At 47.2% G+C, this 16,606-nt stretch overlaps 1 protein-coding gene across 1 annotated transcript; it reads left to right on the top strand.

Moving 5' to 3' along the window:
- The first annotated feature begins 1,295 nt into the window (after positions 1-1,295).
- Positions 1,296-11,697, top strand: CCT4 (chaperonin containing TCP1 subunit 4). The gene is made up of 14 exons (XM_075266980.1): positions 1,296-1,593; positions 3,217-3,269; positions 3,357-3,446; positions 4,987-5,095; positions 6,166-6,308; positions 7,466-7,587; positions 7,708-7,840; positions 7,994-8,133; positions 8,861-8,957; positions 9,656-9,766; positions 9,845-9,975; positions 10,889-11,123; positions 11,213-11,326; positions 11,578-11,697. Exons 1-14 carry the CDS (start codon positions 1,461-1,463, stop codon positions 11,590-11,592), a joined length of 1,626 nt encoding a protein of 541 aa, XP_075123081.1. The 5' UTR covers positions 1,296-1,460; the 3' UTR covers positions 11,593-11,697.
- Positions 11,698-16,606: the final 4,909 nt, after the last annotated feature.

The raw sequence follows: 16,606 nt of genomic DNA on the forward strand, positions 1-16,606 counted from the left end.
TGTGTTTACGGCGTTCACTCTGCAGGCGCACTGATATCACCCGTATTCTAGGTTTGTGAAAAATGTGTTTCTGACGCTTTTTTTTGTTGCTGTGTCTCGCTACGTGGTGCCTTAGCCTTAAAGGGGATGTCCAGGGAATTCAAAAACAATTACCCAAATCTATCGGATGTTGATGATGATGATGATGGACCTGGGGATTGCGGCCATGTTATCACCGCTGGGTCATGTGATTGTCACGCACTCTGACCCCCGGGTCGCTCCACTCTGTTCTCCTGCCCTGATCTCACAGGTAATACCAGTGAGTAGAAAACAAAAAAGAAATATTCCAGCAACCAAAAATTTTACTGAAACATAACTTTTACTATAAAAAATAAAACATGGGATTTACATCACCATACAGTTTGAAAAGGGGCACTTGTAGTCATCCAACGCGTTTCGGGACTTTGCTGTTGTCCGTTTCGACAACAGCCATGAGTAAGGGACGGACAACAGCAAAGTCCCGAAACGCGTTGGGTGACTGCAAATGCTCCTTTTCAAACTGTATGGTGATGTCAATCCCATGTTTTATTTTTTATAGTAAAAGTTATGTTTTAGTTAAATTTTTGGTTGCTGGAATATTTCTTTTTTGATTTCTATTTATCAAACTCCATGACAGTGGAGTCTGGTTCCAAGCAACCACGCATGGTCTCTGGATTTTCCCTTTAAGTGGAGCGGTTTTTGTATATGTAATACCAGTGAGCTCAGGGAAAGAAGAAGAGGCGCATGTGATTTTAGGGAAAGAGGAGGGGGTGCAGCGGCCTGAGGGTTGGAGCGCTCTTATCGATCACATGACCCAGGGATTGTGACAAGGCCCATCATCATCATCATCTACCAGATCAGCTAAGTGGTGGACAACCCCTTTAATAACTCTGGTTACATGATCACATGACAAAAAGTTGTATTTTTTTTTTTTTTTTAGAGATGTGATCTAGCAAGTCAAGTGTTAGACATGTAGCACACTACAGGGACTATGGTAACATCCTCCCCCCCAAAAAAAAAAACAAAAAACAAAAAAAACATGCAATTTGGAACCAAAATGCAGCAGGTCTGGATTGTCTGCAGTAGTCACAAGGCCCAATATGTGGCCATAGACATGCATTAACCCTTCTGTCACTGCAGCTTAGTCCTGCTGTAACCCCTTCCTCTCCAGCCTGCTCCCCGCACTGACTTCTCCTCAGTCTCTATTACCAGCAGGCACAGGATTCAGGCGCGCTAGAGGGCGCCCCCTGACGTCATCACGCACTGAAGCCCCCCTTTAAGCCCCGCCTCCAACCGGCGTTTTGTTCTGGAAGCTTCAGGCGCCGGGTTTGACGAGACAGCCCGTAGAATCCATTGTCATCCTCCGCCCGCTGAGCCACACCCGGACCTGAGCAGCCGCCCGCACACCCGCCGGGCACCATCCAACCCCAGGACACAGCGACATGCCGGATAACTCCGTACCTAAAGTCATGGCGGCGGCTCCGATGTCAGGAGGGGCGAGCAAGAAGAAGGGAGCCTACCAGGACCGCGACAAGCCCTCACAGATCCGCTTCAGTAACATCTCAGCGGGCAAAGGTAAGAAGGAAGCTCCGGGGCACGGACTACACCTCCCAGCATGCCCGGATTGTCGCTGTGTGTGAGGGCATGCTGGGGGTTGTAGTGTCAGGATGGCTAGTGACTGTGTGTGATGTGCAGGGACAGGGCCGAAGTGACCACAGGGGGCAGTGCTGAGCATGAGGGGCCCCTGAATGATCTGCCTATGGGGGGCCCCTGACTGATGTGATGTCCTGTCCTTGGGGGCCCCTGACTGATGTGATGATTTGCTCATGGGGGCCATAGGGTGATGGGATAAGCTGCCCATGGGGGCCCCTGACTGATGTGATGATCTGTCCTTGGGGGCCCCTGACTGATGTGATGTCCTGTCCTTGGGGGCCCCTGACTGATGTGATGATTTGCTCATGGGGGCCATAGGGTGATGGGATAAGCTGCCCATGGGGCCCCTAGCTGATGTGATGTTCTACCTATGGGGGCCCCTGAATGATGTGATGATTTGCTCATGGGGGCCCCTGGGTGATGGGATAAGCTGCCCATGGGGCCCCTAGCTGATGTGATGGCCTTCCTATGGGGGCCCCTGGCTGCTGTGACTTGCTCTACCCTAATTTGGCCTTGTCTTGAGGAGGGGCCGCCCCTCCATCTTCATGTGTTTACTATGGGCTCCTCCCTGTGTAGTGAAGCTCCATCCAGCATGGCTGTAACACTGCGCTATATACAGAGTCGGCCATAGATGTATATACTATATATACCCCCGCCTGTAGCAATGCGTCACAGCTCAGATTTCATTCCCTATAGTAATTTGTAAAGTGTAACCCGGTTGCTATGGACAACAACTTTTAGGATAAATCCACACAATGTAAGCTACACTCGGCGCCTGGTGGACTCATTGCCTGGACCGGGGCCGCTGTTATGAAGCTGCGGGGAGACGTTCTCCATGCAGGAGTTTTTTCTCTGCCAAATTTCGGTGAGACACGATCCCAGCCTTTGGGTATATTCAGACCTGCATCATGTTGTGCAGTTTTTTAGAGGACAGAAGATTGGAATAAACCACAAAGATGTTTCATGTAATGGTGGATAAGGAGAGATCCCAAGGGAACCCTTTTACTATACCGGGGTCTTCTGACTGTGACTGTCTCACTTGCAGGACTTTTTCACCCCAATTTTTGATGGCCTTTGGCGCAGATGTGAACACTGTCTTATAGAGCCGTCCCAGTCATGGTCCTGCTATGGCTATAGGTTGTGCTTTTCTGTGGCTGCAAATCTTCTAGGCCTCACTGGACAGACAATGTGCTGGGACCTTGGCTCATATACTATATAGGCTCTGTGCTGTCAGGAGGGCGGGGTCAGGCAGGAGCAGACAAGGGGGTGGGATTTTGAGCTCTGACACTGGCTGCTTCTGATTGGAGCTCTGAATCGCACCCCGCCCACCTGACATTACAGGGTGACATAGCACATCAAGCACCAAAACTGCCTGCACTGATGGCTCAGGAGTGGTGAAGTATCCTCTATCTCATGCTGTTTTTAGATGTGATGTAAGCAGTACTGGTATACACGTGTATACAGCGGGGCGGGGCGGTGGTGATGAGGGTCTGCACACTGTGGGACGAGTATAACAGATGACTGACCTGTCCTTTCTTCTTGTAGCCGTTGCTGATGCCGTCAGAACAAGCCTTGGACCAAAGGGCATGGACAAAATGGTGAGAAGATGGTTCATGTGGTTGGAGACACCGCGGCCGTTTCCCGTTACTTAGTTACTGATCTTATTTTCTCTCCATTCACTGAAGATTCAGGACGGTAAAGGAGATGTGACGATCACCAATGATGGAGCGACGATCCTGAAGCAAATGCAAGTCCTGCACCCGGCAGCAAAGATGGTGAGTTACTGTCTATGGGGGTGGGTTATTAGGACTGGGGTTTCCTACGCTAGCCCTAATCCATTCCCTTAGATTTGGGGTTCACTCACACAACCGGGGCTGCAGCCTTGACGTGAAACATCTGGGGGTAATCTGACTTCATAGACTGGAGATTATTGAGGGGTCCGTGGACTCAGGAAGAGAAATGACTTGTTCTGTTATTTAAAAGATCAGTCAAATGACCGAAATAACCGGGGTTGTGACCTTATAGTCATTCGGGTGCGCTGTGGGAGGAGCCTGAGATCTATGACGGGGACCTAGCCTAGATTTCATGTGTCACTTATTCCAGTTTTCTCGCTTGTTATAGTAAATCTGACAATGAGAGCAGGGGGGTGATAAAAAAAAAAAAGAAATGGCCCCAATATGGCCACGTGACAGAAACGTGTCGCAATTCTCTAATTAATGCTTCAGTAAATTCACACGGAAGCGTTCACCTTAAAGGGATCCGATCAGTCAGACACCATTTTCTTAAGGTTATTCTTCTCCTACCTTTCATTGTCTTCTGTGCGCCGCTGTTCGCCTACAATCCCGGTTCTTGACGGTATGTAAATTAGCTCTCTCACAGCACTGGGGGTGGGCCCAGGGCTCAGACAGCATTGGGGCCGTCCCCAATGCTGTGAGAGAACTCTCTCCAGCGCCGCCTCCATCTTCTTCAGCAGCGTCCTCTTCAGCCTCTTCTTCCAGCGGTGGCTTGTAACTTCTAGGCCTTGGACCGAGCAGACTGCATGCCCACAGGCCACAAGAAAATGGCCGCTCACAATACTGTGCAAGCGGCCATTTTCTCGTGGCCTGTGTGCCTGTGCAGTCTTCTCTGCCCAAGGCCTAGAAGTTACAAGCCACCGCTGGAAGAAGAGGCTGAAGATGACACTGCTGAAGAAGATGGAGGCAGCACCGGAGAGAGATTTCTCGCAGCATTGGGCCCGCCCCCAGTGCTGCTAGAGAGCTCATTTACATACCAACAAGAACCAGGATTGTAGGCGAACGGTGGCGCGGAGAAGATGCCGAAGGGTAGGAGAAGAATAGCCTTTCTTAAGGATTTTCCGACGTGGTACCTAGAAAAAATTGTCTGACTGATGGGATCCCTTTAATGTCGATGAACTGTTATTTTGATAGTCCTTTGTCACAGACTGTCAAAATGTCGTGTCCTGTTTTTGGCCGTTTTCACGGATCCCGATATAATGAGATATGTGGGAGATCCCTGACAACATTCACAGCTTGTCCTGGACTTAGATGCTTTCCACGGCCATTTTGCAGCTCTTTGATGTGAATGCAGCCTTACAGCTTAATAAGGATCCTCTTGTAAAATGTCCGACCTTCCATCCGCCCTGTCCCGCTCTTTATACGCGTACTCGCTCAGACGTCCACATTCAGGTCATGAGATAGATTTGGGGTGCTATCCGTAAGAACCCTGCTGTACCTTGTAATTGCTCTGATTGTTGAATGTAAAAGGGATGAGACGACCCCTTTAATATTTTGTTCCCGTTTTTTTTTTTTTCACCAGTTGGTTGAACTGTCCAAGGCTCAAGATATTGAAGCTGGAGACGGCACCACATCGGTGGTGGTCATTGCCGGGGCTCTCCTAGATGCCTGCTGTAAGCTCCTGCAGAAAGGTAAGGTTCTTAGCCGTTGTCCTACCAGTTTGACTGTATTTGGTTTTCAGGGGTGAAATCTGTGATGGATCCACAGCACAGTCACATGTAACACATGGCTAATCCCTGCCCCATTATTATAGGGGTCTTATAGGGATCTGAGGGACCCCCACAGCTGAGATCAGCACAGATAAGCTCCAGCTAGTCAGTATAGTGCACAGAGCCGGAAACCGATGGCTCCGTACACTGTATAGAGGGTCGGCACCATTACTGTACATTGACGTCAACGGACAACCCCTTTGATTCCATAGCTGAATGCTTATTCTTATTCTTATGGTAGAGTTGGAAGGGACCTCAAGGGCCATCGGGTCCAACCCCCTGCGAGTGCAGGCTTTCCTAAATCATCCCAGCTATATGTTTCTCCAGATTCCGCTTGAAGATTTCCATTGATGGAGCGCCCACCACCTCCCGTGGCAGCCTATTCCACTCTCTCACTCCCCTCACTGTCAGAAAGTTTTTCCTAATGTCTAATCTGTATCTCTTTCCCTTTCGTTTCATCCCATTGCTTCTTGTACTTCCTTGTGCTAATGAGAATAGGGGAGATCCCTCTGCACTGTGACTACCTTTCAGATATTTGTAGACTGCTATTAAATCTCCCCTCAGCCTTCTCTTCTGCAAACTAAACAATCCCAGTTCTTTTAGCCGCTCCTCATAGGACATGGTTTGCAGACCTTCCACCATTTTGGTTGCTCTTCTCTGGACTTGCTCCAATATATCGATGTCTTTCTTGAATTGAGGCGCCCAGAACTGTACACAGTATTCCAGGTGTGGTCTGACCAGGGAAGAGGACAGCGGAATAATGACCTCTCTTCATCTAGATTCAATGCTTGTCTTAATACATCCCAGAATTTTATTAGCCTTTTTTGCAGCAGCACCGCACTGTTGGCTCATGTTGAATTTGTGAGCATGCTTCATCAAAGGGTTAAATTATACATTGACAATCGCTAACTTATATATGTGCTTGTCATTCTTTGTAATACGTTTTGTAAGCCCTGTGTCATGTCTTGGTCTTCCCGTCTCCCTCCTTGCAGGTATACATCCTACCACTATTTCTGAGTCATTCCAGCTGGCTGTAGACAAAGGGGTCGAAATTCTAAGTAGCATGGCGCAACCGGTGGAGCTAAGTGACCGGGAAACCTTACTGAACAGCGCGACGACGTCACTGAACTCAAAGGTGTGTACACGTGCTAAGGCCTTAGCGTCTATTCTATAATACATCTATCCTGGCTTAGATGAGGAAGAACATCCCAAATCCTCCATTATTGATGTCATCAGATTGATTCCCTTATCTGCCCCTGCTACAGATATACTTGACGGTGTATTTAAAGGGATCCTATCATTAAAATTCATTTTTTTCTGCCCACCACGTCAGAATAGCCTTAAGAAAGTCTATTCTTCTCCTACCTTTAGATGTCTTCTCTGGGTCGCTGATCGGTAGAAATCCCGGTTTTCGACAGTATGCAAATGAGCTCTCTCGCAGCACTGAGGGCGGGCCCCAACACTCAAACAGCACTTTGTGCATCCCCAATGCTGCGAGAGAACTCTCCAGCGCCGCCTCCATCTTCTTCAGGAACGTCCTCTTCATGCGTCGTCTTCCAGCTGTGGCTTCAAACTTCTAGGCCTTGGGCAAAGTCGACTGCGCATGGCTGCTGGCCACAGGAAAATGGCCACTTACACAGTATTGTGAGTAGCCATTTTCTTGTGGCTGGCAGGCATGCACAGTCGGCTGCCTGAGGTCTAGAAGTTTGAAGCCACCGCTGGAAGACGACGCGAAGAAGACCTATTCCTGAAGAAGATGGAGGCGGCGCTGGAGAGTTCTCTGGCAGCATTGGGGATGCCCCTGGTGCTGTTTGAGTGCTGGGCCCTGCCCCCAGTGCTGTGAGAGAACTCTCACATACCGTCGAAAATCGGATTATATACCAAACGGCGGCGCGGAGAAGACATCTAAAGGTAGTAGAAGAATAGACTTTCTTAAGGCCATTTTGATGTGGTAGGCAGAAAAAAATGAGTTTTAATGATCGGATCCCTTTAACTCAATCCTTACCAGCATAGAAGTGAATGGGAGTTGTGGTCACAGCATAACCTAGTGAGCCTCGTTGTCTCTATAAACCCGACCACCACTGGCCGCCCCCAGATTTAGTGATCAGCAGGATTTAGTGAAGCCCCATGGCGTTTGGGGTCATTTGTAGAGATAGGGGCAAGTTGCCCCTCTCAGACACGGGTCATATTTGTCTGTCATGGGACAGGGCCTTTCAGTATTCCTCCCTAATATTGGGAAGTAGACATGTTTCATAGTCTGACAGAGACCCTCCGTGCCGTTTTTCTTTTTAGGTTGTCTCCCAGTATTCCAGCCTGCTTGCACCCATGAGCGTGGACGCTGTGATGAGAGTGATCGATCCATTGACTGCCAGCGGTGTGGATCTTCGGGACATCAAAATAGTCAAGAAACTCGGGTAAGACATTTTCTAAGTAATAAAAAGTGAATAAGAAAAGCTTCGGCCTGATTGGGCAAATTCAGATTCCTGGTTTTCTGGCCTAATAGTTACATCATACACTTACCCTGTTCTTTCTAGGGGAACCATTGATGACTGCGAACTGGTCGATGGCCTGGTACTCACCCAGAAAGTGGCCAACACTGGCGTAACCAGAGTGGAAAAAGCAAAGATTGGACTCATTCAGTTCTGCTTATCTGCACCAAAAACAGATGTAAGTGTCAGTCAGAGTATGTATGGCGGCTGTATAGGGGAACGGAGACATCTGGACGAGGGACCGTACGCCTGCCATAAGCAGATCTGAAAACCATCGGTGTATAGTATATTGTGTCAGACTAATGTCCCTGTGACCTGTGTCTTATTTCAGATGGATAATCAGATTGTGGTGTCGGACTACGCTCAGATGGACAGAGTTTTAAGAGAAGAAAGAACCTATATCCTGAACCTTGTGAAACAGATTAAGAAGGCCGGCTGCAACGTCCTGCTTATCCAGAAGTCTATTCTAAGGTAGAGAATAGACATTGGTGGCACCACAACACTCTGTGCTATATGTGGCATGCAGTGGCGGATTTATTTACGGCAATGGTGGTGCTTATGTTTTGCTGTGTCTGCACAGAGGACATGCTTTCTTAAAGTGGTATTGCCAGCCTATGCCATAAGTGATCACCAGTTTAGGTCTCAGATATGGTGAATTGGGTCTCGTCCTGTCCCACTTATTATGGCTGCTGCAACCAAACCAGACGTTTAGAGAATAGTACGGTGCTACACAAGTGTGCGGTGCCCTCCGGTCTGATACTGGGAGTTATAGAAATTACTGAGCAGATGTCGTTAGCAGACTCCATCATTCCCATAGAAGTTATCAATCGTGCGCCCCGCACTTGTTCGTCCACCTCTCCATTCATCATCAGGAGTCACTGTAACTGGTAGGTTGGGGAATCTCCATTCTCGAGTGCCTGGTACCTATGAGACCTATAGGCTGTGTATATGCCACAAGCCACTGAGGTGGTAATATCCCTTTTAAAATTTTAACCAGGATTGTATTTGTAGCTTTGCCACAGAATAGATAGGACTGAATCTTGATCTGTTTCCATGTCCGTAGTTCCTGAGTAACCACTAGCTCTGGTCCCCAGAAGGCGGCGAGACACTCTCTATGTAACTCTATGTAACTATAAATGATAGGTTGTGTATTATTACTATAGAACAATCCTTCTGACATCTTGCTTCTTATTTTCAGAGATGCCCTCAGTGACCTGGCCCTGCATTTCCTAAATAAAATGAAAATCATGGTGGTTAAGGACATCGAGCGCGAAGACATTGAATTCATCTGTAAGGTCGGTATCCTCAGTGGTAGCTCCTGGCAGCTCTGTAAAGGTTTGCGGTTATAAGGCTTGTGCCATTACAGTCTCTTATCCGCCAAGCACATTGGTGCAGCATTGCCATGGTGGATATGGGGTGACTTTCATGCAAAGCCCATCCACACACTGCAACAAAATACATACAGTAGACACGCTACAATTTCCAAACCTATCGCAGTTTTGGAAATCGCATCATGTGAATTATATCTAAGGAAACACCGGCGGTTCCCCTATAGGTGTAATGGAAGCAGAAGGTCCACAGAGGAAATTGCTGCGGGAAAAACCACAATGTGTTGCCGCGGATTTTCTCCCACCGCTTTTTTGCTGCAGCTGCAATGTGCGCCCTTAGCGTGGATAACCCCCTGAAATTTCTCCACTGTGGGACTATTAAAGGATTATCTTTTCTTATTTTATCTTAGATTTGCAGTCTGATTATGCACCAGATTTAGCACAGTGGCTCATTGGTGCATCCTTGTATTGTCAAGCTTTACGTTTATGCCGCCTATTATTGGTTTATTTTGTGCCGCTAGTTTATGACACCGTTTGTTTGCATTAAAGACGCGTCACCTTGGGCCATAGTTTTGTGCATTTTTTTTTTCCAAGTGTCAAATAGTAATAGCAAATCCACCCCATTGTGTTTACATCTATGACTAAAATCTTTTTTTCCCCACTAGACCATTGGAACCAAGCCGGTGGCGCACATTGACCAGTTTACAGCAGACATGTTGGCCTCAGCTGAGATCGCTGAAGAAGTTAGTCTTAATGGCTCTGGGAAGCTTGTAAAGGTCCGTACAATGGAGGTGGTGTCTTTTCGGCCTCTTCTAGTATGGCACGGTTGTTAATTATTTGCATTGCTCTTGTAGATCACTGGCTGCGCCAATCCCGGTAAAACAGTTACCATTGTAGTCCGAGGGTCTAACAAGCTGGTGATAGAAGAGGCCGAGCGCTCCATTCATGATGCCCTGTGTGTCATTCGCTGCCTGGTTAAGAAAAGGTTTGTGGCGGTGTCATTTTTTTTTTTTTTATCGTTTCTTTCTTCAGACTTTTAAATCCTATGGCAGATTCTGATTTTTTTTGTACAATTTGCACCAGGCAGAAATGAAACCTGAGCTTGCAAAGTTTTGTATGGTTCCATATTTGTAACCGTAGGAGTTCCCTCTGGTGTCCTGATGGAGTCCTAAACTGTTATGTTTCACAGGAACATGCTCCGTTTTGCATTCCCAAAACCTCATCAAATCTACAGACAAGACTCTGCAACCAGTGCAAGTGGTGAATGTGTTTAATAAGTCATTCATGTAGCCCAGAAAAATAAATCCATGAAAATACACGTGTTATATTGTGATAAAGCGGCGGATTAGTCTCCGTTAAATGGCAGAAGCTAATCCATGTCTAGGTCTTCACATCCACAGCAGATATCGAAGTCTAAGGCCTCATTGACAACACGGTATCCGAAGGCTGCTTGTGATGTTTACAGACCCTTAGACATTAATTGGTGCCCATGGCCCTCAAAACGGACCAAAATAGAGCAAGTCTCTGAACGGACGTCTGCATGTGCCCAATTGTAACACCGGGTGCACTTGCTTGTGATGATCGTGGACATCGCGCTGTATTTAAGGGACTTGTGAATGAGACCTAAGTGTTCTTTATGATCCTGACACAGAATGTCTCAGATGTGAATCTCTTGCTCCATCTTAGGTTACAGACTGGTGTTGGGCCATATCCTGATGGGGCCAGGATATATATATATATATATATATATATATATATATATATATATATATATATATATATATATATAAAAATAATATTAGATAGATATGATATATATACCAGTGCTATCCCTCATAGCACTCTGCTATAGGCCGGTGTCTGGTAGATTGACCATATTGACCTTCTTTTCATCCTAGGGCTCTGATTGCCGGAGGGGGCGCTCCGGAGATCGAGTTATCCCTGCGTTTAAATGAATATGCGCGAACCCTCAGCGGCATGGAGTCCTACTGTATCCGAGGCTTTGCAGATGCCTTGGAGGTGATCCCGTCTACACTGGCAGAGAACGCAGGACTTAACCCAATATCCACCGTAACAGAGCTGAGAAATAGACACGCGCAGGGTGAGAAGACGGCCGGCATCAACGTGCGCAAGGTGAGTTATTCTGCATTTACCCGGCGTACACAATGGTTAGGGTTTGTTCTCATGGATGATGGTAAATCCTGCTTTTCTGTCTTTTACAGGGAGGAATTTCTAATATTTTGGAGGAATTAGTTGTTCAGCCGCTCTTGGTGTCCATCAGCTCGCTGACTCTAGCGACAGAAACCGTTCGCAGTATCCTGAAGATCGATGATGTGGTCAGTATTAGAGACAATGAGAACTACATAGAATATTCTGATCCATTGCAACAACGTATCGGTCCTAAGAGTCTCATACATTCTGACCTTTGTATATTTGTCATGTATACGATTAGTCTGTAGGTTCAGCGCTGACGGTGTAACCACTCTCGTGCACGGCCATAATATAACCAGTGACTGCTGTAAATGTATCTGGCACGCACACATTTAGGAATACTTGCTAATATCTGTTTTCTTTTCTGTTTTTACAGGTAAATACCCGATAATCTGCTGTTTTTGGATGAAGTGATGTGACGCGTCTGCTGACCTGCGCTGGCAGTAAAACTTTCTATGTGTCGGCACTTAATTTAATAAAATTGTTACATACGATACAGACGAGTGTTCTGTCACGCTGTTAACCCTTCAATAATGATGTAGATCAGGGGTGCTCACACTTTTTCAGCATGTGAGCTACTTTATAAACTGACTAAGGGACAAGATCTACTACCCACTTCTTGTGGGCGGGGCTGGGCGAGGGGCGGAGCGTGAGAGCAGGAGACAGCTCTCTGGTGTCTGCTTGTTCACAGCGCAGGCTGAGAGTCATCTCCGGACACTGGCAGGCGGGGCCTTGTACTTGTTCGCAGTCAGGGCTGCGGCGGCCCCGCCTGCCAGTGTCCGGAGATGACTCTCAGCCTGCGCTGTGAACAAGCAGCACCCCGGCTCCCTTCATCCCTAACAGCGGGGAGCGCGTCATCCCCCAGAGCTGCTGCTGCCCTGCCTGCAAGTGTCCGGAGTGCTTGTTCACAGCGCAGGCTGAGAGTCATCTCCGGACACTTGCAGGCAGGGCTGCCGCAGCCAGTGTCCAGAGATGATTCTCAGCCTGCGCTGTGAACAAGCAGACACCTGGGATCCCTTGCTGCATCCCAAGATCGACCCATACGTCCTTCGCGATCGACGTACTGGGCACCCCTGATGTAGATTATAGAATGCTCATTGAACATAAAAGGATCATATCCTGAGCCACACGGCTGATCTACAGCTTTGAAATTTTTGGGAAATGTATTGTATATTGTTAGCAACTAATGTGACAAATTTAAAAATTTGAGAAGCCGTTTAAAGGGGTTGTCTGGCCCCCAAATCAATTATTCACACTGAGGACCTATCCTATGTGATCTGTAGGGGTCCAGCATGCGGCTTCTGCACAGATCAGCTGATTGGTACTGGACGGGGAACATGCAGGGTCTCCTATTCAAGTAACTGGACAATGCTGCAGTTTGGTCTCCCTATATTTGGGGTTCTGTGGAATTGCAGCAGTGTTCCTATTACTCAGATAAGAGAGCGTACACGCTGCTAGATCTTCCTTCATCCAGACACTGCCAGAACAGCTGCTCTGTATTGGGACCAGATGTCAGACCACCACACCTCTTATCCCGTGGATAGGTCTTCAGTATGAAAAATCGATTTGGGCGCGGGAAACCGCTTTTAAATGACTGAAGTGATGTGGCTATTAAAATAGGAGTAAGTGACCTGTGCCCGGTGATGACGGACCTCTACCTGAATGGGTTGTCATCGCAGGAGATTCATGATGGCTCTGTATCCTACATTAGTGAATCACCATAGAGAGCCTTGTGGTGCTGCAAAGAAGCAGAATGTTCTAGACTGTCTGCAACTTCTGTCACATTGGAAAACGTCATTTGTTCCAACCTTAAGCAATTCAGTGAAGATGAGGAAGGTCAGAGCTTGATGGTGCCAAGAAGGTCCACGAATGGTGTGAAGGTACGAAGCAAAGATCTGTTCACCTGGCTGACCCAGAAACTCTGTTCCTAAATTGCTATTATGGAAGAAACTTAGGTCCCTCCTTTTGATTGAGACCAAAAGGCAAAACATTCTGCGTCCCCCACCTCCAAAAACAAGCCGTCATTGCTTCTGGAATATAGGGGGCCGATTTCCTGGAGGACGACCTGTCTGCAAATACTACAGCGAGTGCTCCCGGCTACACCCCCAAAATTGTTCACACTTCTGTAACGTGCACCATGTCTGCCAGATGTCTCATAAGGCGCCTACAGAGTGAAAGCTTCCTGACCATGTGATCATTCAAGGAGCCTTGTTTTTCAGTGGGATAAGTCAGATTTACTTCTTTGTTCTTATCAGACGTAAGTTTTGTCCTTAGTTCCCCTCTTTCTGTATCTGTTACCCTTATCTCCAGTAATGGTTACTGATGAAATTGGGCGAGGAGGGGGGTGAGGCTGCAGACTCTGCTCCTTCATCTATGGCTGAGACCTTTACAGCCACTTCAGGGGTGCTCTGTTTTTTGCCTTGTAACTGTAGGTAAGCTCTTTTTGGGACTGGTGAACGGCTGCCCTCCAATACTAAAGCAAATTTCCTCAAAAAACCCCTCAAATGTTCATATGAGAAAGGCCTTAAAGGGGTTGTCCATGCAAAAAAAAAAATAAAAAAATTCTCATTTCATTTGGGGTATAGTCCTGGCCACTAGGAATAACCAGAGCTCCTCCGCCGGGCTATACCCGCTCCATAGCTGCTGTGCCAGTCATATTCTGGGACGGCTTCCCGTGGTTTTTTTGTCCCCCCATTGAAATAAGTGAGAAAACTGGATATTTGTCCTCTCCATAAAACAGTTTTCTTGTTGTATTCACTGGAGGACACAGACCCCACCCTTGTTGCACCTGTCCCGGCCTGTTTTGGGTTCAGGACCTGTTGGTGGTTTTTGGTTAATTGTGTCCCTCTCCTACTGCTGCAGTACAAACAAGCACAACGTCCTTGGAGAGGTCTATCCTGGAGATGGAGCTGCCGTCTTCTGTCATTCCTAGCGGCCGGGTCTGTGCCCCCTGGTGCTGTGTCCACACAATGAGGTTCTGGTTAGAGAATAGGAGGGGAGGTGGAAGATTTGGAAACAGAAGGTGGATAGGTCATACGTGTTTCTGTCTTAGAATTATTAAGCTGTGAAAGACCTAGAAATGAGGCTAGAGATAGAAACAGGTAGATGAGGAGTCAGTTATCAAATGGGATGTCACCAGGGGTTGTCCAGGCCCCCCCCCCCCCCCCCCCGATAACTGATAGACCTGACAGACCCCATTATAATCAATAGGGTCCGTCGGTCTCTGAGCGCTGTCTGATGGACCAGGACAACACAACTCTTAGCATCCTGGTCTACGCAAAGTCCCTGTTAATGTTATATTCCTGGTGGTCTACAGAAGTGACAGTGTTAATCTCAGAATACTTGGAGGGTCTAGGACAGTAAAGGAAATATTTCCAGTATATCTGGTGGCCTTGAGCAGTGGTTATGTGAGCCCGGTGTCGGACAGGACTTCTTCAGCAATGCTGGAGACCACGACAGGTCATCAGATCTTCATCACTTATTTTACTTAAATATTCAACCCCTCTGGTGGTATTTCTGGTGTAATTCATTGCTGTACAACATGCCTTACCTTGTGATCTGTTCTCCACTACTGAGACATCTCATCTCTTATCCCCAACCTCCTGGAACGCTTCTTCTACTTTGCTATCTCTGTTCTCAGACTTAATTATGAAGTTATGTGCTCCCTCTGCTACTCTGAGGTGTTTCCAGTTTCTGCACTTTATTGAACCAGCCCTCTGCAAAGTATCTAATGAAAGCGACGCTGTAGATTCTGCTAGGTAAATCTGTCTTCCATGATGTAAATAGGAAGACAGCGCCTCAGTCATGCAGCCCAATAGAGGGCGCTCCCTTTAACATCATGTCTGACCTTCCCAGAGGCCTTTGCTGCAAATGATGTGGGATTTTACCAAGCCAGTCTTCTCGGCCAAGGACAGCTGTTTCCATCTGATTGGACCTCTTCAGCCCGGCGCAGAGAAGACTGATCTGGAAGAGGTGAGAGGCTTCTAGACAGGGTTAAGGGGATATCGTCACTCCTTAAGGAGAGACCACCATGTAGGTGTGTGGAGTATTATTAAGCCAAGAGCGCTCCACTGTGAAGAGGATCATGGGAAGAATATATAAATCTGTCTTTCATGATGTAAATAGGAAGACAGTGCCTCAGTGACTATCCAATCAGATCGTAACAGCTGTCCTCGGCTGAGAAGACTGGCTTGGTAAAATCTTCCTATTTACATCATGGAAGTCAGATTTGCATATTCTTCCCATGATCCTCTTCACAGTGGAGCGTCTATGGCTAAATGGTGGTCTCTCCCTAAGGAGTGACCATATCTCCTTAACCCTGGATTCTTCTAGATCTTTAGAGTCTGTAGATCACCAGCTCCTCCTCCATGCTGCTATACTGTTTGTTCTTGGTTTTCTTTGTACCTGTCTGGTGTCTCGTTCGTTGTATTCATCGTCATCTGTTGTTCCTTAGGTTTAACCCTTTGTGTGCTGCAGAAGGGCGCTTGCTTGCAGTGGTGTTGTGAACTGTATGATTTTAGCCACAAAAAAATCATGTTTTGTCTTCAGTCCTGCAATTTTGTAGCGACATGCATTTGGATGACTTCAATGGAAAGCTCTATACTCAATGGAACGGAGTATCAGGACCCCCCATCAGAAGAGCCTTGGCCTGTACACTTGGTCTGGTACATGAGGCCTCAGGGATATATGCACGACATCCATGTGGCCTTGCATGTTGCCCATCATGGCAGGGTTTCCAACTGGCATTTTTCAGCAGGATAATGCTTGCCCATGCACAGCAAGTTTCTGAGGAATGATGCCAAACCATACACCACGACCTTGGCCTGCCTGGGCGCCAGATTTATTGCTCTTATTATTAGGCTGCATGCACACGATATGAGGCGACACTGATTCTGGCACAATAACTCATGTAAGGATCAGCATTGCAAAACCGAATCCCATTGACTTCAATGGGTCCCGTCCAGCGCGCGTAACACATTGATATCAATGGGATTCTGTTTTGCAGCGCTGATCCTTACGCGAGTTATCGTGCAAGAATCAGCGCTGCATTACATCTTGTGCAAGAATCAGTGCCGCGTTACGTCGTGTGCATGCACCCTTACAAAGAGTCTGTCATCAGGGTGAAGCACATGAAACCAGCAACACACGTCAGGTTCACCAGAATGCAACACCTTTGACCCCATGCAAATTTGTGCCAAGAGATTAATTTATGCTAATGAGCAGTTTGGAGCACTGAGGACTCCGTTGCTCTGAATGGTCACACGGCCGCGCTTGTACCATTGTCGAATCATAACCACAAATCTGGGCCGATGTTGAAGCAATGTCCAAAAATAATTCTGGAATAAAACCCAAATTTTTGGAAAAGGGAACAAAGAAATAAATCATAGAGCTCACGATGAAATAAT

The sequence above is a fragment of the Leptodactylus fuscus genome, chromosome 3 (genome assembly GCF_031893055.1).
Source record: "Leptodactylus fuscus isolate aLepFus1 chromosome 3, aLepFus1.hap2, whole genome shotgun sequence".
Classification (NCBI taxonomy): domain Eukaryota; kingdom Metazoa; phylum Chordata; class Amphibia; order Anura; family Leptodactylidae; genus Leptodactylus; species Leptodactylus fuscus.